The 13553-nt window shown below is 46.0% G+C and overlaps 1 protein-coding gene across 4 annotated transcripts in view; it reads right to left on the bottom strand.

Moving 5' to 3' along the window:
* The window catches only part of AFF1 (ALF transcription elongation factor 1), a 165528-nt gene that overhangs the window by 116327 nt on the left and 35648 nt on the right, over positions 1–13553 (bottom strand). The window contains exons 1-2 of one of the 4 annotated variants that reach the window (XM_080616585.1): positions 2322–3506; positions 721–885 (exon numbers count right to left, since the gene is read on the bottom strand). The exons of 1 other annotated variant lie outside the window; for it this stretch is intronic. In XM_080616585.1, coding sequence (XP_080472711.1) covers positions 721–795 — 75 coding nt within the window. In that variant the 5' untranslated portion in view covers positions 796–885; positions 2322–3506. Of the gene's footprint in view, positions 1–720; positions 886–2321; positions 3507–13553 lie in introns of those variants that run through there. 2 more of the 4 variants (XM_080616584.1, XM_080616600.1) reach the window with 2 other exon arrangements.

The following is a 13553-nucleotide window of genomic DNA, read 5'->3' as shown; positions in this document are numbered from 1 at the left end:
AACACTGGTGAAGAGCAAACAAAAGCAGCAAAACTGCATCAAGTAAGGGAGGTGCAGGCAGGTAGTTAATACAAGATTTTCTTCTGGCTTCTTTCAGGTTCAGGAATTGTAGGGGTTGTTTTTTTAATTTGTATCTTTTTTAAAGTTCATAGGGTTTGTGTTCTGGGGGAACAGACTGCTGGTATGTTCTAATGAAGGATTCTTTAAAAATCTGCATTTTTGAAGAAATACTAAAAAAAAAAAAAAAACAAATTAAAACAGCTGCCAAACACTTCTGTTGAACACAGCGAATGTTTCTGTTAACCAAAAAATGCTTCGGTCGGTAACAAAATGAGATGCTTGAAATACTTCTGAAAAGCAGTCACATTTGAAGCCCACATTTGAATATCTAAGTCATCGACACATCATTTCTTCATCGCCCCTCAAACACCTTACAAGTCTAAAAATAGACAGCTTGCTCAAAACATAAGAAAGACGAAAGATAATTATGCTACCATAGAGCCCACTCGAAAACAATTGCTCAGAAGAAAAATCACTCAAGGAAAACGATGCATTGCAAGTAACCGTTACACAATTCAAAATCCATTGTGACCTCTAAAGATAATCTCTCCTAAAAGCTTTTACCTAGGAAAGGAGGACAAAATCAGAGGACAATACGTGCAAGAGCTGGAAAGCTCTCTTCTAATTTATCAAAAGCCTTGGCAAAAAGAGGGTGTTTACCTTCAGAAATTTGGAAGGCTCTGCAGTAGAAGGAGGAGGAATATCTGTCAGAAGAGGTGGCCATGATTGGGTCATTTCCTGGAAAGCGGCATCAACCCCGTAGGATGGAATCGAGCTCCAAAGTGCATGTCAAGCCTTCAGGCTGGCTGGCCATCTCCATGCTTCCTGAGGGCAAAACAGTTAATGCTGAGCCCTTCTCTGTCCCTGGCTCACCCAGGGCAGTCCAGGGAGAAGGAGCGCAAGTGAAGTTTGATAGGTAAAAGAGCGAGGGGGGGACATGGACCTTCCTTCCACTGGTTAGGACAGCTTATCCCTGAAATGCACTAAGGCCTGTAATAAAGTGAACACACCAGGACAGTCCCGTGAAGGTACAGGAAGACCCAGCCAGGATCCTGATCCAGCGAGAGGACTCCAGGCTTCCCGATGGCAGAGGCCATTTCTACAGAAACTACTTTTGGAAACGCAGACCTTTTGCTCTCCACTTTTGTGACCACCCAAACTACTAGCAGGTAACTTACAAAATACCGCTGCACACACGCAGACCTGTTCCTCCATCCTGAAATCATGTGGAAAAGGGAGCTCATCCTTTCCTGTAAGTACAGTTATTTTAGGGCACCATGCTCTTCACGACTCCCACAGCTCTGTCCGAGACAGGGCAAGGGATGCGAGAGGGGACCAAAGGGCTAAGGCACACTGTGAGATACGAGGAGAGCAGGATGCTGCCGTCACACAACAGGAAATCTTTGGGCAGAGAATGGTGTCCCCCTGCTGAACGCACAAGTGCCGCAGATGCTGCCCTCACAGTTACTGTCACCTGCAAAATCACATTTTCAAAATGCAGCCCCCAACAAGGAAAAACTGCTTGCAAACAGCTCATTATTCCCTTTGGTGTTCCCCTGACAAATTCCTGGAGTTGCTGGGCCCATCCTATAGTTTGGTTGAGAAAGAGCACACGAGTTACCTCCCACATGAAGGATGTCCTACTTGGGTACCAAATCCTGCCTTTAGAGACTCACTGACACCAACAACGGTTACAGGCAAATTCCCAAACACAGAATTTGTCATATGTTCCACATTCAACCACTCAGTCCCTCCTTAGAGAGAAGTGATTCCTCCCCATGTAAGCTCTCGCACCCAGAACAGTGTCCAAACAATCACAGTGATCCAGTACAAGCCAAGTACCCCCACCCACCAAAATGGCAAAAAGCAACAGGACAAGGAGTCCTCAGTGTCAGTGATGTCCCTTCACCACAGCAGAGGCAGAGCTGTTTCCAACCACACTTGGTCATTTGGCCACCCCAACTGTGTTTGGCTTACAAGGTTTAAACCAAACAAGACCCTAAGTAACACAGTTCAAGTGCTAAGAGCATGTGTGCGTGGCAAGGAGGAACAAAGCAGCGATGACTCGAGTGAACTTGCAGCGCTGAAGGCAGTGGCTTCCCCCCAGTTCTCAGGACAGCGGGTGGCTGACAAATGCAAAAGGCTGAGGTTGGAAACAGGCAAGGCAGTAATTTTTGTGGCTTTTATTATAACATAACGCTGCCTGGCGCTGATGAGGCTGTTACTTGCCAATGCAGAGGTAAAGACACCAAAGACTGCACCTGTGCTTGCAATAACACTTCTCTCAGATGTCTTCTGGGCAGACAGCTGTTGCAAACTGAGGGATGCTGCATAATAACCTCTGCAGGAAGATTTCCTCCTTGACGGCACTTCCTCATGCATAATTATTGTTCTGCTGGTTATTCATCATAGAAATGTTTGTAGACCATCAATACACTGAGCCATTCAGACAATTCATTGCACTTTGTCTTTTTAAAGGAAGGTGCCATCAACGCTGTGCCTTTCCTCCTAAAAACAGCTTAAAGTTTTTCCAGTGTATCCAGATCTATCCCACGATGATTCCTGTTCCTTTGCAGGTGCTTTGTAGCTGACAATTGAACAGTTCAACACCTGAACTATCTAATAATTCAATAAAGAGAGGCTGAGACTTAGAAAGTGCAAAAAACCAAACAAAACCCCAAGGGGAGAAAAAAAAGCAAGAAATAAATAATAATAATAGAAATAAGAATAAGAATGATAGTAAGAAAAAGAAGTTGCAGGTTCTTAAGAAGAGAAAGTTATTCCAGGTACCAGCGCTGCTGGGTGATGGACTGGTCTCCTGGGGGAGGCTCTGCACGCATAAATAGTGGAATGCTGTTATTTCACAAAAAGGATACCGCATCGAAAGTCATAGAAATTAACAAGAATTCTAGGTCTTTCTCTCCATCCCCTGTGCACAAACCAAAGCAAGCTTCCAGCCTGTTCCATGGGAGATGAGTGTAACGTGCCTTGCGCAGTGTGTTCAGCTGCCTCCTTTTCAATCTCCCCACACACAACTCCACATTCCTCTGCATTTTCCTCAAAGAGCCACGGTCATGAGATCGTGAACCAAAGCATACTGCCTGGATGATTTCATTTTGGTGCAGCTGAACCTGTGCTTGCTGATGGAGCAGTTCATCTTCAGTACAGCACTTCCTACAGGAGACTTGAGATGCATCAAACAGCCCTGAACTCGGAATCAAAACTGCACCATCGTTTCCAGCTTGAAAGCCCAAGTAACCGTTTTGCTGCCTGTACTGACTGGGGACACAATACTGCCCAGCCTCCTTCCACCTAACCCGGGTTCCCAGCCTAAACTGGTGTGAAGGTATGAAAAGCATTTGAGTGAGAGCAGTAAGCCATGATTTCAGGTATCTTCTCATTTCTAATACCACATTGTCAATTGGCTAGGTACTTTTCACAGTACTTTGAATAGCTGACTCCTTGCCTGCTCCAGGAAAAAAACCTGCTCACTCTAACTGGTCCAGATAAAGCTGGACAAGTAGCAGAGCTAAAGAAAATTCATGTCACAGGAGATTCTTGTTGAGAAGATCTGTCAGCTGAATAAATAAAATAAATCTGTGCTCTGCTGACACAACTGAATTTACAGAGGAATTTTTGTTAATGTAAAATAATCACAGGAAAGGAGCAGGGCAGGAGGACAAATCACAGCTTTGATATTATTCTAGGGGCTGGAGGGGAAAAGAGCTCAGGCAGCTCAGTAGAAAGCTACTGATTTCTAATACTTTTCTAAAGAAAAAGAGCATGATATCATGCAGCAAAGTCATCTGCAAAACTTCATACGACCATTAGTAGGAATGGTTTTAAGACTAGTACGTATATACGCAGAAGTGATACATCCACTACAGCAAAGCTGTTTGAAAACCACCGAGTGCCATAATTACATAAATATGCAGCACAAGTTGGGAGATTCAAATGATGGGGTACACACTTCTGAGGTTCCAAGTTTCTCAGAAGCTCTAGCTTTACTTCCTAAAGTGATTTAACCATTTGAGGGTTTATGCATTGCTGCAGGTCAGCAGGCATCAGGCTATTAAAAGCAAACGGCATTTTGCAACTGAATGCTAGTCACTTAGATCCAAACCGAGCATAGCTACTGTTTGGTTGGGTTTAGTTTGTGTCTTTTACTTGTTTGTTTTTAATCCTGTGCATTAAGGTACCTGTTAACAATACAAGCGAGTACAAAGGATACACTTTGGTTCTCGAATCAACTGCTTTCACCAGAAAAAAAGTTATGTAGCGGTAGGATGTGCACTGCCAAGCCTACTTTGAAGCAAATAAAGTCTCTCAGCATGAAAGGATTTTCACAACTTCTCATCAATGTCATTCTGCCCCTTTCCTCTCATTTTCCACAAGAAATTGCCTACAGCCGTTTGCAGCTGATCCATACCCTCTTCCACAAAACCCAGATGGCACCCACACTCTCCCTTTCTATTACAAAGGCAAAATACAATCTCAAAGCTACCTCCACCACTCTCCTTACCCAGCTGCCTTAGGTCTCAGTCCTTGACAGAGCAAGGACAAGTGTAGTGACTAGAACGCAGATATGCTCCAGCTTGCTGCCCAGGATGCCTTCTGCTTACAACAACAAACACAAAAGAGTTCTGCTCCTTTTGCTCATAGCTGGGGGACAGGAAAGAGCCTGCAGTCTTTCCCTGAATGCAGAATGTTAGAGGGCTTTCAGGATCTTGTTTATGACTTAGAATTCTACTTTGGCACTAAATTTGCTTCAAGAAATTGCTCAAAGAGCATTCGATGGAGCGGGAAGCAGAATGGTGTCATGCTGCCCAAGGCTAAGTCCATCTGGTAGAAAGCTTCAGGATCTTTTTTGTTTACATTGATGCTTTCCTGAGGGTCTACAGTTACATCTTGCAAACTTACTTAGGAGAACCCTGTGGTGTTCACAGACAACTACCCAAAACCTCAAAAACCTTCAACCCACCGGGTAACCACAGAACTCACTGCACAGTCAGCTGTCCCAGTACTCAGTGAAGATATGGGACTTCTACTCACCAGCACTCAGACCGAGTCCTGACGCTCTGCATGCACTAACTGTAGGTACATCACCCCTTGACCTTCTCAGCGTATCATTTCCCCCTTCTTCTTTTCAACAATCTTTACAGGCAAAACAAAATCATAGCAACAGAAGCAATCTCTCTAACCATAAGGCCTGCTGCAGCCTCACTGAAAAAAAAGACACAGAATCACGTCGAGTGATGCATTTTCACCATCCAGGTATCTCCCTCAGATGTACCGGCAAAAGGCAATCTCAAAATACACCTTCTAAAAATGATAACGTGTGCACAGCCATCAGTGCTTCTCGTAGTCTCTGCCCTCTGGTGACCTGCTGTCCCATAGCTGAGCTTACCCTGCCAGCAACAGAGCCCCCCCCACAATGGCACTCACCTTTATGGGCTCAGAAGGGATTTCTGATTTGGATAGCTTGGCTCTGGCATCCACCTTGAAATCTGAGATCTTTTCAAAGGGCTCTCTATGGTATTCCTCCAGGAGAGGTTTGAGATATGGCGATTCCTCTGGTGCCTGGTCTTGGCCATCCATTGGTCTGACATAGGCAGTTGGTTTCTGCTGCATCGCACTGGTGTTTGATGGCAAAGCTATGGGAAAAGTCTGAGAGGAAGGCCGAGTGTTGCTGCTCAGGTTAATGTCTGAGCTGTCCTGACTTTCCTCTTCCTCTGATCCTGTCACTAGGTCCTGAAATGATTTTGTTTGACTGTAGGGCAGCTCCTGGCTTTTGCTGCTCATTTCTGACTTGGAACTGACGTGCAGGTGGGAACGTAGAGGTGACAGAGGTTCCAGTGGAGGAGGCAAAGGTGTCAGAAATGAAGAAAATGAGAAAACGCAGTAGCCCAGATCATCAGCACGACCTTCACCAGCCACACGCCTGTCATTTCCCTTGTGATGAAGACTTTCCTTGCCACCATGACTGCCTTCGTGACTGTGGCTCTGACCGTTGGATGAGCTGCCACTCTGGACGTGCAAACCTGAATCTGGTTTTGTTCTCGATTGTACCATTTCGTAGGCAGTTGAGTGGAGAGCACAAGGAGCACTTACAGCCATAGTGGGTGTCATGGTTGTGTCATGGAATGAAGGTGATGATATAAGGCTGGTATTTTCATCAAGGAAGTGTGGGAAATGAGGTGCTTCAGGTGAGACCGGTGGCAGAACTTCGTGAAGCCCTAGGAAATTCCTCTGGTTTTGGGAGTTGATGAGTCCCATGACATCCTCGTAGTTGCCCAGCACGTTCCGAATTTGGTTTGACAAGTCATCTCCTTTATTAGTCTGCAACAAAAGAACAGAGGCAGAAATGGAAAAAGCTTGGACCCTCAACTTCAAGAGATTCAGCTCCGTAAGGGAGATTCTTCAGGATCTTAATTTCATCACCATGTATCACCACAAGCACAGTTATGCAAGCTCCTCTTGATCCTGCGGTGCAGTCCCTCCAAAGCAAGTGGGAATGCTCTACTCAGTTCTTCTGAGCCAAACTTGTACCTGGGCCTGCAGTCTTTAGGAACACTAACATCAGACCCGTTTGTTTCCACCACAGCTGCACACAGACAGGCAGCCAAGCTGCTCTTAGGGGCACTCCCCTCAAACTCCCAAACTACAGGAAGTAGCCCCCAAATGAATCTGCCCAGCCCAAAGACCTTACTGCGCTTGCACCATCTTCAGAGCTTTAAACACATACTCGCATGAGTTTAAGTTAAGCAGATGGGGAGATGCTGGTTCTGCGCGCATCATACTCAAGTCTGCTACACCATAGGCAGAAGCCACAGCTCTGCTCTTAAAGCTCCAGCCACCTTTCCTCCTCTCCCTCCACCACACCCCCCACCATTACCTTATAGGGTGCTGCAAAGAGCGGAGGCTTCTCAGGGAGCTTGGTTTTCTCCTGCAGAGCCTCCCCTCTCTCTCTAGCACGCAGCAGGTTTCTGACCTCATTGTATAAGCTTTAGGAAAGAGAGAAAGAAAGGACGGTTAACACTTTACACCACTGTTATCAACAAGTACCTACTGTGCTTTCCAGACAACAGTGTACGTCCAGCATGAAAGCCATTTTGAACAGGATGCTTAGAGTTGACAAATCAGTTATGTCATGTTACCGCATGGTAATATAATACATACAAGGTACCGCAGCCATCCTTCTCAGCAGTTTCTACTCTTGACAGCATACATCAAGAAAGGTGGGAAGGGAAAAACTAGCCATCCATGGAATTGTGAAACACTGCTTCCAGACTCTTCTCAGTGGTGCCCAACGACAGGACGAGGACCAATGGCCATAAACTAAAACACAACAAGTTTCACCTCCACGTGAGGAAGAACTTCTTTACATTGAGGGTGGCAGAGCACTGGAACAAGCTGCCCAGGAGAGTAGTGGTGTCCCCCTCTCTGGAGACATTCAAAACCTGCCTGGGCACGTTCCTGTGTAATCTGCTCTAGGTGGCCCTGCCTTGCCAGGGCGGGTGGGCTAGATGATCTCCAGAGGTCCCTTCCAACCCTCAGGATTCTGTGATTCTGTGTGACTCTTCACCTGAGAGTAAAAAGGAATCTCCTATTTGGAAGGTGTTGCCGCTTTCAGAGATGGAACTTTGCCAGCTTTATAAACAGGCTTGGAAACTTAGTCTTTACTTTAAATGGGCAGTCAGAAAGCTGCTTACCTGCCAAACCGTGCAGTTGCGTTCAAAGCAATCATGCAAATGTATTTAAAGTGGTGGTCTCAGAAATTTGGAAAGCACCAGGTCAAATGCCCCTGTTCCTCCTCAACCACATATGCATACACTCAATTCCACCAGCCCCACATCAAAACAGCAATAAAGCTGTGTCACATGCACAGCAGAATAACTTCATGGGAAGCCAGATCCTTTAAACTACACCACCTCTGTGAAATACTGCTGCAAAATATGGGAATATTTATGGACATTTGTCAAGCAGCAGCATGGAGGCACAGTATGTGGATGCAGGTATTGGCCTCCTCTCCTATTTCTACTCGCAAGCACGCTATGTGGACGCATATTTTTCTCTCCTCCCTCCTCTTTCTACCCTACTGCACACTCTACTGCACACATGCAATTCCTGTATTCTTCTTAGTACGCTCAACTTCTCGAGCGTCCCAGTTTGGAAGGGAAGAGCCTTGCCTTCCCCACCATTGACATCTTCTCAAATACCACACCAATGAGCACCTACTGAAAGTCGAGCTAGAGGACCGGCGTTCCTGAAACAGTTCATCAAGAGGTCCAATTACTGCAGAAGTGGTTTCCTGACACAAGGTGAGCTATGGAAAACTATGCTGTCTGATGGCAAACTTCCGTTTATGCAGCTTCCGCAGCAAGGATGTAGTGGGCCTCTGTTATTACTCTTGTGTGTGGAAAAATGAGGTTTATCCCTGAACATTGGACTATACCGGAAGGAGAGTGGAAAACATTGTGGAAAAGTGTCAAGAGGAAATTTGCCCCGAAAGTTGAAAAACTTACTGTAAAGCACCTAAATAAATGAAGGATAATAGAGGGCAAGACCAGACTGACGTCTGTACTCGCCGTCGTGAAGATCACATATACCTGCTGTTGGTAGGAACCTCACAGGCATGGGAGGCGGGGGTATAAGTCATACTGGACCTCTTTTAGTCCTCTTATGGTATTTCCCTTTGGGAATGCAGGCAATATCCTGCAATAAGTGCTGATAAAACATCTATATTAGAGGCATACAGGGTAATTACCTCATTACACACACACATATAAATAAGGTCTGTTACGATTCAAGAAAACTGGAAACCTGCACCATGGGAAAACAGGAATTTCAGGTAGCTAAAAATTTGGGAAAAAGGGGAATAAGATTGAGAATAGGTTGTCCATGAGGAGAAGAACGGATATGTTTTACTAAAGCAGGGCACTGGGGTATTTCGGATGGATATGACTCTGGGAATAATACAACCTGGGTTTCTCTTACTACCGGTCCAGGAAGGCCATGATTTGGGAGTACCAGTACATGAAAATTTAAAAAGAAACAAATAATCGATAATCAGAGGATCCCAAAGATGGGGAGAGGATGAATGGCCCCCAGAGCGGATAATAAAAACCTATGGGCCAGCCGCTTGGGCACAAAATGGAAACTGGGGCCAAATATGAAATTCCCACAGTTGCCAGAAATCTGTTTGAGAACTTGGCAGAAAATATAGCAAAAGTACTCCATATAAGTAATTGTTATGTTTGTGGGGGTACGAATATGGGGGAACAATGGCCTTGGGAGTCGAAGGAAGTGAATATTACTAACAATAATATATGGAACTCAAGCAAAGTCCAGAGAGCGAAACAGTGTCCACTACAGACGAGTATCATTGGTGAAACCTGCTGGCAAAAGCCCCCTGGGAGACAAGGGAAAAAGCCAGTGGGGAGTTTAACTTGTGAAAACAGTAGAATTTGGAATGAAACAATAACAAAATGAACAACTTGGGGCCGTCCTTCGGATATTGCAGATAAAGGGAAAAATTGAACTTTAAATAAGAATCCTGGGGATAAGTGGGAAGCTCCAGAAGGACTATATTGGATCTGTGGTAAATATGCATCCTCTGACTTACCCAGGAATTGGACCAGACCGTGTTTTGGGAACCATCTGGCCAAGTTTCTTTTTCTTACCGATATGCAGGGGGGAACGATTAGGGGTGCCAGTCTCTTCTGATGTATCTGAAATATCGGGGGCAAAAAGGGACCTACAGATTGGAAACTGGAAAGATGATCAGTGGCCCCCGGAGCGAATTATTGCATACTACGATCCCGCCTCCTGGGATACCGGACTCCTATATATATGTTTAACCGCATAATTAGGTTGCAAGCAGTCCTGGAAATTGTGACTAACAAAGCTGGTGATGCATTAACCATATTAGCCAAACAGAGTAGCAAAATTCATGCCGCGGTATTTCAAAATCGCTTAGCCCTGGGTTACCTTTTAGCCCAGGAAGGGGGGGTGGGGGTGGGAAATTCAGTCTATCCAACTGCTGGTTACAGATAGGTGACGAAGGAAAAGCTATCGAAAAGATAATTACTGAAATGAAAAAGGTCGCACGTGTTCCTGTTCAAACCTGGAAAGGGTTTAACTTGGATATGGAAAAATGGTGGAACGATAACTGGTGGAACTTTGGGGGGTTGAGAGGAACCCTGCCGGGTTTTGTTTTGTTAATACCTGGTTTACTCGTTGTACCTTGTGTTGTTCCCCTGATGAGCAGAATGGTCCATAGGACCATAGAGCAATTACGGTTTGAAATAACTACTCCTGAGGGAGCAGAATCAAAAATCAGAACGTTAAAAATTCGGTCTCGTGATGATCCGTTTGAGGAGGCAAAACAAATCTTCGCCAAAATGAATGAATGAGAAAAGCCAGAAATGGAAATTATGGCTCAAGCCAAATAGATTGAGAAAAAGAGGGGAACTGTGATAAACACATAAATGTATTGGCTTTCACAAATCATAGGTGTTGCTATGTGGATGTAGCTGCATGAGTTCGCAAAGCTTGCTAAAGACACAAGACAACAAGTTGGAAGTGGCCAGAACTCTTGAGCAAAATGGAGTCACATAGCAAAAGAATTTGTAAAGGTAAAAGAAAAAAGGGGGGGGGGGGGGGCGGCTTGATATGAGGAACGCTAGTGCCTGAAAACATAGGGTTAAAGTGCTTTTAGCTTAACCTAGGTCGAAGATAAAGAACAATGTTTGCCTTGTAAGTCTGTGGTGGGATAACAGAATTTAGTGGCCCCACTAAACATGAGTGAATTACTTCACACCATCCTTCTACTTACCAGTCAGTTCAGAGACAGTGCCTCCCAGACATCCGCTATCTCTGGATACTCCTTGTCTGCCCCTCCTGTTTCGCTTGCAATAAATCTTGCAGGAAGGTCACACTGTTCTAAATCTTTGCCAGCCATCAGAAGAATTACAGATATGGCTGGTTTCAGCTAGTTTTGTGATTACTGAGGCATCCAACTGTGCCAAAGGTGAAAAGTACACCGTGAGGAAGACTGCTTACTTCCTCTTGAAGGCCCCTACTCACATGAGAAAGACTGTTTACTTCATCCTCAAGACCCCTGCCCACAAGCACCGGAGAGCAGTGCGCAGACGCCAAGAGGAGGAGACTTGTGATAAGTTCCTGGAGCTAGTTACAGTATTGCCCGCCTATACGGGGAAATTATGAATATGTATATAGCTAACGCAATAGTGAAAGTATATAAGCCTGTAACAAATGCTAATCAGCGTGCCTCTGGCTACGGTCACGCGCCCAGCACTGTTGCTTTTGCTTTATTGACTTTGTCCCTCAATAAAACCCTTTCATCTCTATTAGAGGAGTGAGCTCGTATTTCACATAGGTAGGCACAGAAAGATTCAGATAAAGCTGATGGTGCCTCAGCTGCCACACTGATGGAGCAGCTCTAGCTGTGTGGTCATCTTGGATGGGACCTGAGTGCGGGACTATTTCCTAGGCTCAGGAGCCCCCCTTGGAGCTGCACACCAAGCATCTTTGATCCTGGTGACCCAACTGTGACAAGACTGAGCTTACATGTGAGCAGCTTTTGCAGGCAAGAGGAGCCTGTCCATGTCTCTTCTCACTTCATCCACAAGGACTGAAAAGTTAGCTTAGTCACGATGCAGACAGACACATGCCCAAACGAGTGGGGTTACTTTGCAGAGGAAAGAGTGAAGAATTAATTATTCCAGACTTTGTTCTATGAAAATGGGAGACTTGAGCTCGCCACTAACACAGTTATACTCCTCTGTTGCACACTTAGGCATTTTCACAAAGACCAAAATGCCTCCAGAGGTGCTTCTACAGCTCCTACAGTGAATTTGCCTTAGTGTCATTTTGTATTAGCTTAGGCCCCATTTTGACAAGCCTTGGATGTTGTCTTCCTGATGATTTATCTGTGCTGAGGTGAACTCCTTTCACATTAGCTTATTTTCCAATGAGAACAGCCACGCTGCGTAACACGTAGAATCATAGAATAGTTAGGGTTGGAAAGGACCTTGAGATCATCCAGTTCCAACCCCCCTGCCATGGGCAGGGACACCTCACACTAAACCATGCAACCCAAGGCTCTGTCCAACCTGCCCTTGAACACCGCCAAGGATGGAGCACTCACAACTTCCTTGGGCAACCCATTCCAGTGCCTCACCACCCTCACAGTAAAGAACTTCCTCCTTATATCCAATCTAAACTTCCCCTGTTTAAGTTTTAATCCATTACCCCTTGTCCTATCACTACAGTCCCTGATGAATAATCCCTCCCCAGCAACCTGTAGCCCCCCTTCAGATACTGGAAGGCTGCTATGAGGTCTCCACGCAGCCTTCTCTTCTCCAGGCTGAACAGCCCCAACTTTCTCAGCCTGTCTCCATACAGGAGGTGCTCCAGTCCCCTGATCATCCTCGTGGCCCTCCTCTGGACTTGTTCCAACAGTTCCATGTCCTTTTCATGTTGAGGACACCAGAACTGCACACAATACTCCAAGTGAGGTCTCACGAGAGCAGAGTAGAGGGGCAGGATCACCTCCTTCGACCTGCTGGTCACGCTCCTCTTGATGCAGCCCAGGATACGGTTGGCTTTCTGGGCTGTGAGCGCACACTGAAGCCGACTCATGTTCATTTTCTCATCAACCAACACCCCCAAGTCCTTCTCCGCAGGGCTGCTCTGAATCTCTTCTTTACCCAACCTGTAGCTGTGCCTGGGATTGCTCCGACCCAGGTGTAGGACCTTGCACTTGGTATGGTTAAACTTCATCAGGTTGGCATCAGCCCACCTCACAAGCGTGTTGAGGTCCCCCTGGATGGCATCCCTTCCCTCCGGTGTATCAACTGCTCAGTAATGTTTACTCTGACCAAGGACTTTCCGAGTCTCATGCTCTGCCAGGGAGGAGGGGAAGCTGGGAGGAAGCAGAGACAGGACACCTGACCCAAACTAACCAAAGGGGTATTCCATACCACAGCACATCATGCCCAGTATATAAACTGGGGGCAGTTACCCAGAAGGGCTAGATCACTGCTCGGGTTGGGCTGGGTATCGGTCGGCAGGTGGTGAGCAGTTGTGTTCTCTTCCCTTGTTATTTCCCTTGTCATTATTATTATTGGTGGTAGCAGTAGTGGTTTGTGTTATACCTTAGTTACTGGACTGCTCTTATCTCAACTCATGGGAGTTACATCCTTCCGATTCTCCTCCCCATCCCTCCGGGAGCCGGGGGGAGAAAGAGGGGGAAGTGAGTGAGCGGCTGCGTGGCTGAGTTGCCAACTGGGCTTAAACAACAACGAACCACCTGCATAGTTTAGAACGGAAACCAAACGTGTGCATGCACTGTTAGTTCCGTCAGAAAGAGTGCAGGCTCCTCCTGGTGAAACACCAGCTGGGAGAAAATGAGCTCGCTGAAATGTCGCCTGCAGAGGGGGATCCAGCCCTGCACATAACGCAGCCTT

Source organism: Psittacula echo (assembly GCF_963264785.1).
Source record: "Psittacula echo genome assembly, chromosome: 1".
NCBI classification, from domain to species: domain Eukaryota; kingdom Metazoa; phylum Chordata; class Aves; order Psittaciformes; family Psittacidae; genus Psittacula; species Psittacula echo.
The sequence above is the reverse complement of the archived record's forward strand: the minus strand, read 5'-3'. Positions and strand labels throughout refer to the sequence as shown.